At 38.0% G+C, this 15,039-nt stretch overlaps 2 protein-coding genes across 20 annotated transcripts in view; one reads left to right on the top strand and one right to left on the bottom strand.

The window, feature by feature from the left end:
- Nucleotides 1-12,746, top strand: part of LOC118667083 (ligand-dependent nuclear receptor corepressor-like protein) — a 150,899-nt gene extending 138,153 nt beyond the window's left edge. For 13 of the 17 annotated variants that reach the window (XM_036329821.1, XM_036329810.1, XM_036329800.1 and 10 more), the window contains one exon: nucleotides 8,126-8,260. Coding sequence is in view for 4 of the 17 variants with exons in the window: in XM_036329908.1 (XP_036185801.1) it covers nucleotides 8,126-8,303 (178 nt within the window). In the remaining 13 variants the exon portion in view is untranslated. Of the gene's footprint in view, nucleotides 1-8,125 lie in introns of all 17 variants that reach the window. The other 4 variants (XM_036329908.1, XM_036329917.1, XM_036329765.1 and 1 more) reach the window with 3 other exon arrangements.
- NCAPG (non-SMC condensin I complex subunit G) overlaps nucleotides 3,241-15,039 on the bottom strand; it is a 32,742-nt gene continuing 20,943 nt past the window's right edge. Inside the window, exons 16-22 of one of the 3 annotated variants that reach the window (XM_036329953.1) lie at nucleotides 14,493-14,667; nucleotides 14,058-14,219; nucleotides 13,705-13,843; nucleotides 13,243-13,329; nucleotides 11,624-11,693; nucleotides 10,539-10,679; nucleotides 3,241-3,271 (exon numbers count right to left, since the gene is read on the bottom strand). In XM_036329953.1, the coding sequence (XP_036185846.1) occupies nucleotides 10,556-10,679; nucleotides 11,624-11,693; nucleotides 13,243-13,329; nucleotides 13,705-13,843; nucleotides 14,058-14,219; nucleotides 14,493-14,667 (757 nt within the window). In that variant the 3' untranslated portion in view covers nucleotides 3,241-3,271; nucleotides 10,539-10,555. Of the gene's footprint in view, nucleotides 3,272-9,477; nucleotides 9,586-10,466; nucleotides 10,680-11,623; nucleotides 11,694-13,242; nucleotides 13,330-13,704; nucleotides 13,844-14,057; nucleotides 14,220-14,492; nucleotides 14,668-15,039 lie in introns of those variants that run through there. The other 2 variants (XM_036329944.1, XM_036329938.1) reach the window with 2 other exon arrangements.

Below are 15,039 nucleotides of genomic sequence, written 5' to 3'. Positions count from 1 at the left end.
TTCTACAGTTTTCTTTGTGGTGGAGCTGAGCACTCTGTGATTACAACGTTAAGTCTGCTGAATGTACCTGTCATTTAATTACAAAAATAAAAGCAGACTAGGTATCTGAATGATTTCATCCTGCCAGGTTTTATCTTGTGTTTCTGTTTGTTTGTTTGTTTAATTTTAAACAAAACCTTGGCTTCTACCTCCCCACAATTCCAATTTCAGGCAACCTGGAAAATTCATTTGTTTCTAACTTTGTTTTTATGTTATATAAATATAGAAATCTAGACCCCCATTAATTTATTCTTTCAGAAATGTCTCCTGATTTATAATTTAATTCAGTTATGGTTGTAAAATACGCTTTGTCCATTTATTTTGTTTTACTTTGGATTATACTGTTTCTGTGTTTTTAAGTTTATTAACCTTTTCTCTAGCATTGTCTAATCTGCTGTTGATAAATTCCAGGGGATTTTTCATTTCATACGCTTGTATTTTCACCTCCAGAAATTTAGATTTAGTATTCTTTGTATCTGCCATATACATCCTCCTCATACTTGTGCTTTCTTCAATTTCTTGACTGTGTGGAGTCTATTTAAAATAACGTGCATTAACTTCCTTGTGTGCTGATTTTACAGCCTGTGTTGTCAGTTTCTATTGATTGACTTCTCTCCTCATTATGGACTATGTTTTCCTGTTTTTTGCATGCCTGGAAATTTTGATTTGATGCTAGCCATTGTCACTTTTGCATTGTATGCTGGATTTTTTTTTTCAATGCCTTAAATGTATTAGGGTTCTATTCTGGGCATCATTAACTTTTGAGAAACATTTTTATTCTTTCAAATGTTGCTTTTGAGCATTGTTAGGCAAAGCCAGAATAGCCTTTAGTCTAGTACAGTGTTTCTCAACTGTTGATGATTTTGTCCTGCAGAGGATATTTTGCAATGTATGGAAACATTTTTTATTGCCACACCTAAAGGGTAGAGGCCAGGGTTGCTGCTGAACATTCTACAATGTATAATAAAACAGTCCCCACAATAAAGAATCATCTGACTTGCCTAACCGGTTTGGCTCAGTGGATAGAGCGTCGGCCTGCGGACTGAAAGGTCCCAGGTTCGATTCTGGTCAGGGGCATGTACCTTGGTTGCGGGCACGCCCCCAGTGGGGGGTGTGCAGGAGGCAGCTGATCGATGTTTCTGGCTCTCTATCTTTCTCCCTTCCTCTCTGTGAAAAATCAATAAAATATATTTTTTAAAAAAAAGAATCATCTGACTCCAAATATAAGTAGTTCCAATGTTGAGAAACCCTGTCCTAGAGCTAATTTTATGCCACCTGGTAGGCAATACCAATACCTGAAGACTGTATCCTGCCCGTGTATTAGAAGGTCTTTCCATTCTTGCTGGTGGGAACATAGATTATATCTAATCCTATAAAGTCTCTATCTAGGGATTTTCTGCCTGGTCCTTTTCAGTAGTTTTTTTTTCAAAGCCTTGGGAAACAATCATGCACAAATCAGTATCTACAGAAGCCAGGGGAACCCTACATAGATCTCTGGAGCTCCTTCTGTACAGCTCTCTCTCCTGTACTGACCCACAAAATCTAGCTGACGTGGGCTCCCTCACCTCCAAAGTTTGTCTTCTCATTTCAGGAAGATTTCCAAACTAAGCTATTTTGGGTTCCTCTCCCTAGACTGGGGCCTGGAAACTCGCCAAGCAGTAGCCAGAGAAAATTCAGCACTTAACATCCTTTGCATCCCTGCTTTCGGGGATCACTGTCATCTTGCAATTTCTGTCACCCAGTCTTAAAAACAAACAAAAAACAGTATTTCATATATTGTGTCTGTTTTTGTAAGTTGCTTAAGGTGAGCAACTTACAATAAAATTCAGTTCTTCTTCGTGGCCAGAAGTCCCAGATTTTTTTTTTAATAAATATTTATCCAGCCCTGACCGGTTTGGCTAAGTGGATAGAGCGTCGGCCTGCGGACTGAAGGGTCCCAGGTTCGATTCCAGTCAAGGGCATGTACCTTGGTTGCAGGCACATCCCCAGTAGGAGGTGTGCAGGAGGCAGCTGATCGATGTTTCTCTCTCATCGATGTTTCTAACTCTCTCTCTCCCTTCCTCTCTAAAATCAATAAAATATATATTTTTTAAATAAATAAATAAATATTTATCCAGTTTCTATATGCTAGGTGCTGAAAATAGTATGACCAGCAAGCATCTTTACTTTCACCAAGTTTGTATTTTAGTGGGAGGAAAAATAAAATAGAAAACACAAGACAGTGGTAAATTCTGGTAATGAAATCAGAAGATTTAAGGAATTTCTCAGAGGAGCTATTTAGGTTGAGTACTCAGAAAAATGCTTTCTGAAGAAGTATTGCATAGCGGTGGTGGGGTGGAGACATCTAGGATATCGTTGCTGACTGAAACTGATTAGGAGGAGAACCCCTAAGAGATTATAGGATAAGGAGAAAAGAAAGCCTAGATAGACTCAGCCTTGAGAAATTTCAACATTCCTTGGCCAGGGAGAGCAAGACCTGCAGTAGAAACAAGAGGCGGAGGAGAGCCAATATTGTGTTTTGTCTCAAAAGCCAAAAAAAAAAAAATGTTTCAAGAAAGAGGTTGTCTTACTTTTCTTGAGGTGCCATAAAAAAAATAACAGTAAATTAATAAATAAAACCATCGATTGTGTGGCAAACAATGGAAATTTATTTTCTCACAGTTCAGGAGGCTGGAAAATCTAAGATCAAGGTCTGAAGGGTTCCTTTTCTATAAGAGCTCTCATCCTGGCTTGCAGATGACCACCTTCCTGTTTTTTGGTGTATCCTCCACTTAGAGCAGGGGTCCTCAAACTATGGCCCGCAGGCCACATGCGGCCCACCGAAAACATTTATCCGGCCCGCCGGGTGTTTTTGCCACCGCTGCCTGTCCTGCTTAGCAGCCGACTCGTCCCTGGCCTGCAGTGTGCATGTGTGGAATGTCTGAGGGACAATGAACTGGCCCCCTATTTAAAAAGTTTGAAGACCTCTGACTTAGAGACATACCAATACCATCAGAATAGTGACCCACCCTCTGATCTCAGGTCACCTTAAATACCTCCTAAAGGCCCTGTATCTTTTCATATAGGGAGTTAGGGCTTCAACATGTAAACATGGGAGATACACAGTAAAGTCCATAGTAGAAGAAATGGTCAACTGTGTTTAATGTTAGGAAGGCAAAAAAGTTGATTTAAACATCATACCTTAGACATCATTGGTCACTTTAGTAAGTGCTATTTCCATGGAGTGAAAGACCTAGAAGCCAGATTGGAGTGGGTTAGGAATAAGAAGAAAATGGTGATAGCAAAAGAATAGAGTAACTCATCAAAGTAACCTAACTCCAGAATTTGAAGTTAAAATTCAGATGAGTTCAAATTCAATGGTTTCAGTTACTTTAGTAGCTATTGCAATTCCAAGTCCCAACACAGAATTCAGTTTCTCCCCCGCATACAACTGACTTCTTTCTCCCTTTGAAAAGATCAATATGTTTGTGAAACCCAACCTAAATGGTAGCTTTCAAAAATATTAGTTTATGCCTTAACACTTTCTTTCTTTACCTTGAGAAACTGAAAGATATGACTAGCAGCTCCTTATTTAGTTAAATATGAGGAAACTTCATACTCTAAATATATAGCTCACCTAGTTAGTTATCGCTGTAGCCCTTTGGGATACCTTTCTGTCTGAAATCTGCAGATCAGACACTTACCATATTTTAAGTATTTTTGAAGTAGTATATAAATGGATATTAACATGGAGAATCATGAAAACATTACAACCCAAGAGTTAGTATGCAGGGTACAGTCATAGATCATAGGTCCTGAAGACTTCTACTTTCCAGTTCTGTGACGTGGATAAGTCATTTTACTTCTTTGAGCCTCAATGTGTTGCTGTTAGAATTGAATGAGGTAATGTAAAAAAGACCTTTAGCATAGTGCCTGACATACAGCAACTGCTCCATAAATATTTTCAGACCTTAATCACACTAAACTTTATTGTTTCCTACAGTTACTAGCTTGCATGAAAGTGTGTTGTCTGTATGAACCATAACATTTTTCCAGTAATAAAGCAAGTTTGTTATTAGAGCTGGATTTTTAAAACATTTTTTTTGTTAGAATTACCAGTAACCATTAAGTCACAAATGATAACTGTATTTCTATGACCCACAAAAGATTTTCATCTCTTATACTTTGCAAATGCATATCTATATATGTAAAAGCCTAAGCAACCGTCCAAACGGTAGCTATGATGCACAGTGACCACCAGGTGGCACACTTTCCAACCAGTAGCTATGGCACGCACTGACCACCAGGGGGCAGACACAACGCAGGAGCTGCCGAGCTGCGGTGACTTAGCAGCTGCAGTTCTCAGGTGACGCACCTGGAACCAGGGAGGAGGGAGCCTGATTCTGGGGTGTGTCACGCGAGGACTACCCTCTCGCAATCCAGGATCCCTCAGGGCAGTGGTCAGCAAACTCATTAGTCAACAGAGGCAAATATCAACAGTACAACGATTGAAATTCTTTTAAGAGCCAAATTTTTTAAACTTAACTATATAGGTAGGTACATTGTTATTAACTTAATTAGGGTACTCCTAAGCTGGTCTTTGCTAAAAACATCCTCAATCTGAGGGGTCGACTTCAGCGAACGTACCCCCACTTCTTCTAAAGCCACTTCTTCAAAATAGACTCGCCCAGGCCGAAAACCGACTTCTGTGCATGGGCCACGAAGTTTCAATCACACTACATGCGCGCCTGCATGGTATTTTGTGGAAGAGCCACACTCAAGGGGCCAAAGAGCCGCATGTGGCACACGAGCCGCAGGTTGCCGACCACTGCCTCGGGATGTTGGAGAGCCATTTTTGGCCCCGATCCCCACAGGCCAGGCCGAGGGACCCCACCAGTGCATGAATCCGTGCACCGGGCCTCTAGTCTACACTGACAAACATGCAAATTGACTGTACCTTTGCTATGCCTTAAGCCACGCCCACCAGCTAATCAGAGCGACTATATGCAAATTAACCCAACCAAGATGGCGGACAGCAGCCACGAGCTGGAGCAAGCAGGACACTTCGTTGTCCTAATGATGGAGGTAGCCAAGCTTCCCAGCTGCCACGGCGGCTCTGAGCTCCACTCAAAGCAACAAAGTTTCAATTATAGAAGGTAAATAAACCCCAGGTACCTGCTTTCAGCCAGTCGTGGCCACGAAGCTGGAGCGAGCAGGAGTGGGTTGCTCCTGGCTATGGAGGAAGCCAAGCTTCCCTCCTGCCCATCCAGGCTACAAAGTTTCAATTATAGAAGGTAAATAAATCCCAGAATAAAAAAAAAAAAATTTAAAAAAAGGAAAGGCTGGGAGCTTCCGTAGCCAGGGGGGCTTGGCCAGCCTGAAAACGGCCCTCAGCCCCCTCAGACTGGCCAGGCACCCCAGTGGGGACCCCCCCACCCTAAAGGGGGTGTGACCAGCCTGCAAACACCCATCAGCCCCTCACCCAGGCTGGCCAGGCACCCCAGCGGGACCTCCACCCTGATCCGGGATACCCTTCAGGGCAAACCAGCCGGCCCCCACCCATGCACCAGGCCTCTATCCTATATAGTAAAAAGGTAATATGCAAACTGACCCTAACAGCAGAAAGGCTGGGAATGACTAGTCACTATGACACACACTGACCACCAGGGGCAGACGCTCAATGCAGGAGCTGCCTCCTGGTGGTTAGTGCACTCCCACAGGGGGAGATTTGCTCAGCCACAGCCAGGCTGACAGCTGCCAGTACAGCAGTGGTAGTGGGAGCCTCTCCCGCCTCAGCAGCACTAAGGATGTCCGACTGCAGCTTAGGCCTGCTCCCCGCTGGCAAGTGGACATCCACTGAAGGTTGCTGGGCTTCCAGAGGATGTCTGACTGCCAGCTTGGGCCTGATCCCCCAGGGAGCAGGCCTAAGCCAGCAGGTGGACATCCTCCAAGGGGTCCCACACTGCAAGAGGGCATAGGCCGGGCTGAGAGACTCCCCATCCTTGAGTGCACAAATTTTTGTGCACCTGGCCTCTAGTATTCTATAAGCTTCCATTCAAATGGTATAGAGGCTGTCATTTAGGGTGGATTAAAGCCCTGAGACATTAAAAACAGATGCTGAGATAAGCATTTCTACACCCCTTGCCCTTGTTTTCACCTACCATCTAGTTTACAGTAAGAGCCTCTCTTCCAGCTTCTTCCTCCTCTCACCAAAATACAGTGTTAACTAACCCTTCGCATTTTTCTATAGCTCTGTGTGGTTTGAGCATGTTAATGGGCTCTCATTAGATCATCAGGAATATAGAAGGTAAGCAGGGAAGTTGTCATTTTTTTTTTCTTACAGATGAGGAAAATTAAACTGAAAGGGGCTAAAGTTATTTGTCCAAGGTGAATAAGACTGATTATTATTAGTGTCAGAATTAGAATCCGGGTCTTTACATTCTTTCCCCTAAATCTTTACTCTCAAGAATGCTACTGTAAACATTGCTGAGATTTTGACAGAATTCTAGGTTTAAGTGTATATTTGTTAATTATACATGTCAATCTGTATTAGCACTAACATTTTTTTTCTTCCTATGCATATGTAGTTTTGTGCCTTCCTGGAGTTTGTGTGCCCAAATTTAGACTACACTCTCTAGAAGTTTTCTTTAAAAAACTGTCTTTACAGTATTGCAAAGAATCCTGTGGTTATTAAAGTATTCTTCTGTAATGAATACACCTTTGTCAGTCAAATAACTTAATGGAAAACAAGGTTTTTATGACCATGATTTGTTGGATACTTGATGTACTTATCTACCACAATTAATATAATTGTATTTTCATGGCCTGCCTTAGAGTTTCTCAGAGAAGTGTACATCAGATTTTTTTGTTTTGTAAACACAAATAATAAAAATTTGAAGACTAGAGTCCTTGGAGGAAGGGAAAACATTACTGCTTTATCTGAGCTTTGTCAACTTGAAAAATAAAAGAATTTGAGGTCCATGCGGACACACCAGTCTAATAGTAACCAATGTAAATATTATCAAAAATCAGTTAAAATTTCTGATATGAATGAAGATGTTGTTTTGGATCTCTGATTTGTCACATATCAGGCCATGATTTACTTTAAATAGAATCCTATTATTCACATCTCTATGTTTTGGCTTAAGTGATTTACTATATTTTTTTATTTTTATTGTTGAGATTACAGATGTCCCCCATTTTCTCCCCTTTCCTCCCCCTCCACCAGTCTCTCACCCCACCTCTGACTTTCACCAACACTGATTTACTATTTTTAAATGACATCAGGAAATGCTACTGAAGTCTGGATGCTGCTGCCATTTACCAACTCCAAGTCACTTAATACTAGTTACACAGCTCATTTTCGTCTTTACTAACAGGATCATAGACCTGTGTGGTTACATAAAGCTTAAGGAGGATCAGCTAATGTATAGTGAGCTGTTAGTTTATAAACAATGTTCACATCTGAAGATGTGAACTGACTCATTAAGGCTCAGGATTACATGTGCATTGCATGTCGAGTGGACACTCAAGTTTCTGTGAGTCTAAAGATTTTCATCAGAGAGCTAGTAGGCAGGCATAATGGCAAGAGCAGGGACTGTAGTCCAGTTCATAACCTCAGGCATATTTGTACATAAGTCTCCAAGACTGACTTTTATCATTTATTATGAGGATGAATATACTAACCTTGCTTGTTATGAAATTCAATGATAATACATGTGAATGTGCCTAGTAGGCATTCAACAAAGGTTAATTCCTTCTTGTCTCAAAGTGGCTCTGATTCATGGTAGGCTGAAGGACAAGTTAAAAGGGACGAATCCTGCCAAGTTCAGTTCTGAAATATACTGACGAAATCTGTAAATGCAGTGATCTTTATCCAGTGGTATCTGAGTGACTGACTTCTCAAGTACCTGGCTTATTGTGTATTCAGTTCAGTAAGGAGGCAGGATTTATTTATAAACAAAAAAATACTTTCAGGATAATACATGCTCTATCCACTCTAATGTTTAGAGGTCCCAATAATAAAACTAAATTTTCTTTTACAAGGTTGATAATTTCTTTGAAACCGAAGTAAAACTGAAATGCTTTACACTTTTTTTTTTTCCAGCATGCTACAAATGAAAAATGATGAGAAACTGAATTTGTCTGATGGGAATACAGCAAGTAGCCCTTTGAACCCCATTAAGATGTGCCTTAATCATCCCACTGAATGGAATCTGAATTTGACAGCATCTCTAGCAAGCTGTACAGTTCAAAACCAAAATCTCACAAGTGAAGAGAAATAGATTGCAGTTCTCCTTGCACTATCCTTATTTTGTACGTCAATATTCTTTCTGCTGAACAATAAGCATTTACCAATTGATCTTGAAATATTTCTAGTCCTGTGATTTGTCTTTATATATCATTAGCATTAATCACTTTGATTATATTCTTTGTATGTTTTTTACATGTTTTACATCAGACCATTGTGGAATTTTGCAGTACAGATGGATTTTGATGTTTCTCTTTAATGGTATTTTGTGAAATTTGTATGCCCTAAGTTTAAATACATAGTTGTCCCCAATTTTATTTCTGTGCACAAAGTTTTAATATATGACGTACTGCGTGATTTGGAAGTGTAAAGATTCGTGATGATGACCTGACCCATGAACAGTTATAAAGCTGGTGGATACCAACTACCTCGAATTGGTGAAAGGCAAAGGTCTCTCTTAGAAGTATATCATTTTCAACGTTATATATATAGAGAGAAATTGATCACAGTTTATCAAGTAGCATGTTTCCATTCATAGAATTTGAGCTGATCAGTTTTCTTTCTCTGTATTTTTAAACCTTTCAAGTCTGTGAGAACAATAGCACAACTGCACATTTACTCTTCAGCAAATGTGTGCCCCTTACAGACAAGAATACTATTTGGTTTCTGTAAGTTACCACTTTTGAAAGAAAAATGGTAAATGGATTTACATCTACTGATTTTATGGTATTTTAGCCATTTATTTTAAAGTGGAAAGGGATTTTTTCTTTTAAATCAGGATATTCCTTACCTTTAACTCTAAAAGTGCAAAAGCATAGCTTCAGCAATGGCTTATGTGATTGTGTCTAAAACTTGAACAGTAAGAATACTAAAGGTTTGGTGCTTAATTTGTTTTTCCCCCAGCCAGATAAAGAAAGCTTTGATTTGGTGGTCCATGTAAGTATGGTAGTCTCTTTGATAGCCTGGCTATGAGGTAAATGGAATTTAATTTGTGGACATTTTAAGTCCTTATTTCTCCCTACTCCACACGCCCCCAAACAAAAATTTTTTAAATGGGGATTTAACAAAAGAAGACTTACATAAAGAATCTGAAGCACAGAAAAAGAGCCAACAGAATGGAACTCACCTATTTTTCATTGTTTATATCACTATCATCATGCTTTTTGCTTAATAAGCATTCTTTGTAACTTTCAGGCTCCTTTTATATTTTTGAGTTTTATAAAGCGCATATATATGTATGTAATATAGCAATTTGGTTCTAAAAAGCACAACAATCTTCAGCTCCATCTTAGAACATCACTTTAAATAAATGGCCTCTGATAAATAAAGCACAATTATTAAAACAGATCCAAAGTTAGGGCATTTCTATTCTGAATAATAAAGAGAAAAGGCAATTAACAGATGGATAAGAAAAGGTGTTTTGTTGGGTGTTGCCTGAGGAAAGAGGACTGATTTCATACAGTACATTTCATAAGTTAGGCAAGTGCCAATTTCAGAAAATAAGTTGATAATGAAAAAATAACGCCCATAAATTAGTATGTAGAGGACTTCCTGTCACATTATTTTCCCACTAGTATTTTTTATCCACAATAGTATTATGCCAAAAAAAACAGAAAGCAAGTATATGATTAAAATGTACATGTGAACATCTCCCCAGCCCAGGGAACAGCATCATTTTAGGAAAAGAAATTACCCATTCAGACAGCATATCAAAAATGTGTTTAGTATAAGAAATGCAAAACAAAATCAAAATGGGAACTGTTGAACTTGGACGATGAGGACTCTGGTTCATTATACTAGCCCTCCTCCCTGAAAGTGAGCTCATTTCTAGCAAGTTTGTGGTACTTCACTTGCCCTTGGGGTGTTGTTTTTTAAATGTGTTCTGAGATTGGAAATGGTTTCATCTGTGTTTGATCTGCCATAAGTTTCTCAAATGCAAACTATTAGCTAGTTACACTTAAAAGTTGCCCACAATGCCATGATTTTAAATGTGAGAGTTCATAGGCATCATCTGGAAAGCCAGTTTAAAAACCAGGTTCCTGGGCCCACTTTAGATTCTGATGGAATCCCTGTGACTGATGCAGATGGCTTGTGGAGCGCATTGACAGACGTGTCATGATGCTTTCATACAGGCCAAAGTCACATGGAATCACATGGCAGAAAGTCCTATAAGACATCAGGCAAAATTTTTCTAATGTTGACACAAGGGTTAAGTTTATTAAACAAAGAACTAAAATAATTGTAAAAGACATTTGTAAAAGGACTCCACCTCCATCATCTCTTCGCCTAATTTATATCTTCATTGAGAAGTTGCTCCAAGTTCAGTTTACTTTTTGCTAGTGCTGCTGTTTTGGCTCGTCTTGGTAATCTCATCTTCATTTCTGATTCTGGCTCTGGAACTTCATGATCACTAAACAGATTTTGAAAATACACCAATTTAAATACAAGCTTTAAAACCACAGTTTATTTGTAAATAAAACGTTTTCTGTTTCTGACAGTGTGTAATTGATATCCTGATTCCAGTAAGCTTAAAACTAAAATCTCAACCAAAACCAAAACACTTTGACTGGCTATCCAGCAAACTGAAAGTATGGGAAACGTAGCTAATTTCTTTTTATATCTATGTGGAACCTGGTGTTATACATAAGGAAAAGGAAAAAAAACTTTTGTAGTGAAGGTTGTTGTTAAACAGGGACCATAACAACTGCCCAAAAGAGGGTTTTTTTGAGAATTTAAGAAATGGAAGAAAAAAATTAAGTTCTTTTGATTTAGGCAATAAAATCCTAAAACACTGTAAACAGCATGTTTCCCCAAAAGATTTTTAAATTTAGTCAAAACTTAATCTGAAAGTATATACTGAAAGTATACAGTTTTACCAATGAATAAATGAATGCAAGAGAGCTACAACTGTTGGCTTCCAACAGTGGCTAATTGGCAGAAACCAAATATAAGCCCTATACTAATATACCCAAATTATAGGCAGAATTATTCTGTAAGTATAAATGTAGAGAACCCAAACCTAAAATCTCAAGAGTTGCTAATTCAAGATTAGAGGAGTCATATACACATGACCATGTAATTAGAAGAATACATGGAAATATAAATTGAACGAACATATTAAAGATGACTACCTAGTAGTAAAGGCCATGCCAACTAATAGAAAAAGCAAATAAGCCATAGGAAGTCAAATGCTCTTGATAGTGGAGTCCAAGACATAGCCATGTATGGTTTTCACTGATTATCTTGTTATCTGTTGAGTTTTTCTGTCCCAGTAGAAGCACCATACAATTTTTTTCTACTTCTAGACCAAAAAAAAAAGTAGACCTCTACATACTCTACACATGCATAACATACCTTGCCGAGTCAGCCTCAGAAGTCTGTCGTCTCCTGCTAATCCTGGCTGCAGCTGTCACTTTTCTCCGTCCTTAAAGACAGTTTGTTATCAAAATTATCAATTGCTTAATTGTTTTTAATCTATTTCTGGGCTACCTAAGTCCTTTATTTTCCCTCTTTAACACATTTCCTCCTTGATACCAATTATCAACAGAGAAAAGGAACTTAAGATTAAAATTTATTAATTTATTAATTTCTTTTATAAGCTCTGATAATAGGCAAGGGGAAATTAAGTTATAAATAGGCAAGTTTCAGTTAATAATGAGGAAAGACGCATGTGAAAAACATGTTATGTAAAGAAAGAACCTCTATTATGCTTATAGTACAGTGTATGGAGAAGCTAATGAAAATTAAAGCAGAAAGGTAGGAAGGTTAAGCCCATACATAACAGGTCCTAAAGAAACAGAACTTGAATCAATAAAGTAATGGCTTCTTGGAAAATATTCAAACATATACATGGCCAATCCAAATATGTTCTAAAACATATTTCAGTATAAAAATTAATCTTCGTTGTTTTTGGAAGTTGCAAAAATTCTACTTGCTAGAAATTTACAAGGTTAAGAAGACAAAGGTTAGCCTGGGATGCTCCCCATTTATAACAATACATTTTTTAAAGTTTGAGCTGTCAAAAAAAAGGTGGTAGTCTAATGGGATAGTATCTAACTAAAAGCAATCTTATTAAAACTATATTTTTCATATGATTATTTGGTTGAAATTTGTAAACCCTACTTTTTCATGTGAGACTTGTTGGTTTTTCACCAATAAACCTTACGTATTTGCTTTTAAACTTCTAATGTAACTATCCCCAAGAAAATATCCAACAATATGGGACTAATTTGGGACACCCAGCAATTAACACTTAATTAACTGACTAGCTACAAAATATTATGGACAGATTTTATTTACAAAAATATAAAATGCATAAGAAAAAGACCTCAAAAACATTTTCAAGGATTAAAATGTTGTTGGCTCATGGGTGGTATTATTAGTGTTCTTTATATTGGTATGCTTGGATGTATTTCCTGATTTTCTGTAATAAGCATGCATTGCTTTTGTAATAACATAATAAAACAATAAAAAAGTCTTGAATTACAGATTTTTTCCCAAGTGATCCCCTAATAGTCAACATTTACATTATTCCAACAAGTCCCCTAATGGATATCCCTTGGGAAATAAATTACGTTGGGGAAAAATAAAATGGGGAAAAAAGGAAAACAGAAACTCAGAAAAATACTAGGCAAATAAAAGATACAAAATTGCTTAACCATATAAAGACTAGAACATAACTAATAATATAAAATCATCACTGATCATTTACTGATAAAAATCACCTTAATCCAAATAATCCTTTACAATATGATCTTTTGCATCATATTTCATACCAAAGCACTTGGAGCAACACTGACCATCTTTTAGATGACAAAGCAAAACCTAATTATCAGCTGAAAGAATTAAAAAGCAAAGAATACCTAAGACATTTTTCCCTATGGAAACAAAGATAAGGAAACTTGCAAAGTAAGTAGTTCATTGGAAAACAACTTGGAAAGTTGTCTTATAAAATTAGTTCATCCGTGCACTACCTCTGACAGTCTTCCGCTGAGTGGATCTTGGCGCTCGGGTTGCTTTTACATCCTTGAGAGGAGTTACACATACTTCTTTATTCTTTTCTATTACAGGAAATATGCAACAATGTAAATAAAAAATAGCCTCATGAAATATTTTAAATGGTCTAAGTCAAATTTTCATAAAACAGAAATCACAACCAGCCCCATTAGCAGCTATTGAAAATTTATCATAAATCAGTGTTCCAAAAGATGTGAATAGTGGCAAGTAAGCAAAACTCCCAGTCATATGGTGAAAAATGTACACCAAAAAATTGTAAAAGTAGAATAAACACTTAGCAGTTATATGCTTTCCCAAGGGGATTAATTAGAAAAATTTCCTTTTCATTTCTGAAACCCAACCACATGTTATAAGATAAAAAAATGTGTCTCAGTAAAGATGAGAAGGACAGAATCTTATTCAGGTTAGTTTGCTGTTACCCTCTTCGTTTTCACACACAGTCGTGGTTGTGCTGGCATCCTGTGCTGCCACAGCTTGCTCACCACAGTCTTTATTTCCTTTTTCTAACTGCATCTTGATTTTCTCCAAAGCTCTCAGACATATCCTGTCTTTTACTTGCTATAATAGAAAACATTAACATTTTTTAAATACAGCATTTTCTAATCTTGCAAAAAAGCTGTATGCTGGTATCAAGTTGTTTTAAGACATTCTAAAATTCTATTAAACTATGAAGAAAATATTTACTTCAAATGAGCAAAGTCACAGTATGCTAACATGTATAATTTTACTTTGATAAGAATATATACATAAGAGTACTTAGAAACTACTTTACCTCCAGAATCTCATTCAACAGAACCAAAAGATCTTTAGCAAGATTGGTACTGAGTTCTAAAGAACTCAAGGCTTTTGTATAGACCCGAATTTCTGGTGAACATGGACACGTTAAGATCTCATTGCAAATTTTTATAGCCAAATTGTCATGAACTGTTAAGGCCTGGAAACGCAAGAGAAAAATCTTTGTAAATTGAAAATGGCATGATTATACTACAGTCCTACACATCTAACAAACATTTCCAACTAATTATCTGCCATCATCCCAAATGCAAAATGTCTAAAACCAAATTTAACATATTTCTTCCCAGAAATCTCAAGATCAAAATGTATCTTCTATTCAAGGCATCAGAGGGATTATTTAAAAAAAAACAAAAAACAGTGACCTGCATCCTAATCAGCCCTACCATCCATAGGCTGACATATTCACACCCACCTGATAATCTGGGGAATTCTTGGCCTTAGGATGCAATCCACTTGGTCTTGTCAAATCTACCAGTAACTCAGTAACATTAGTGATATCTATTTCAGCTAAAGGAGAAGACGCAGGGGCATTGGCCAGTGTTTGCAGAGTTGGGAAAAAGGCTTCTTCAAAACATTCCTGATTAGTCCTATTGAAAAACAATTTGAAAGTATACTCTCAAAGAAAAAGCACATGATTCTTAAAAATATCTATATATATATATAAAAGCCTAAGTGATCATTACGACCGGTAGACTGAACACTATGATGCGCACTGACCACCAGGGGGCAGGTGTTCAATGCAGGAGCTGCCCCCTGGTGGTCAGTGCACTCCCATAGACAACCTCCCACGGCCGTCTAACTTCCCACAGTCCCTCACCCCAGCCAGCCCCAATTGGGCCCTATGGGGTCTGGGCAAGACGGCCCGATAGCCGGCCAGGCTGAAGGACCCCACCCATGCACAAATTCGTGTACCGGGCCTCTAGTATCTATATAAAAGCCTAAGTGACCATTCCGATGGA

Source organism: Myotis myotis, unplaced genomic scaffold, assembly GCF_014108235.1.
Source record: "Myotis myotis isolate mMyoMyo1 unplaced genomic scaffold, mMyoMyo1.p scaffold_m19_p_1, whole genome shotgun sequence".
Lineage (NCBI taxonomy): Eukaryota > Metazoa > Chordata > Mammalia > Chiroptera > Vespertilionidae > Myotis > Myotis myotis.
This window is presented reverse-complemented; position numbering and strand designations above follow the sequence as displayed.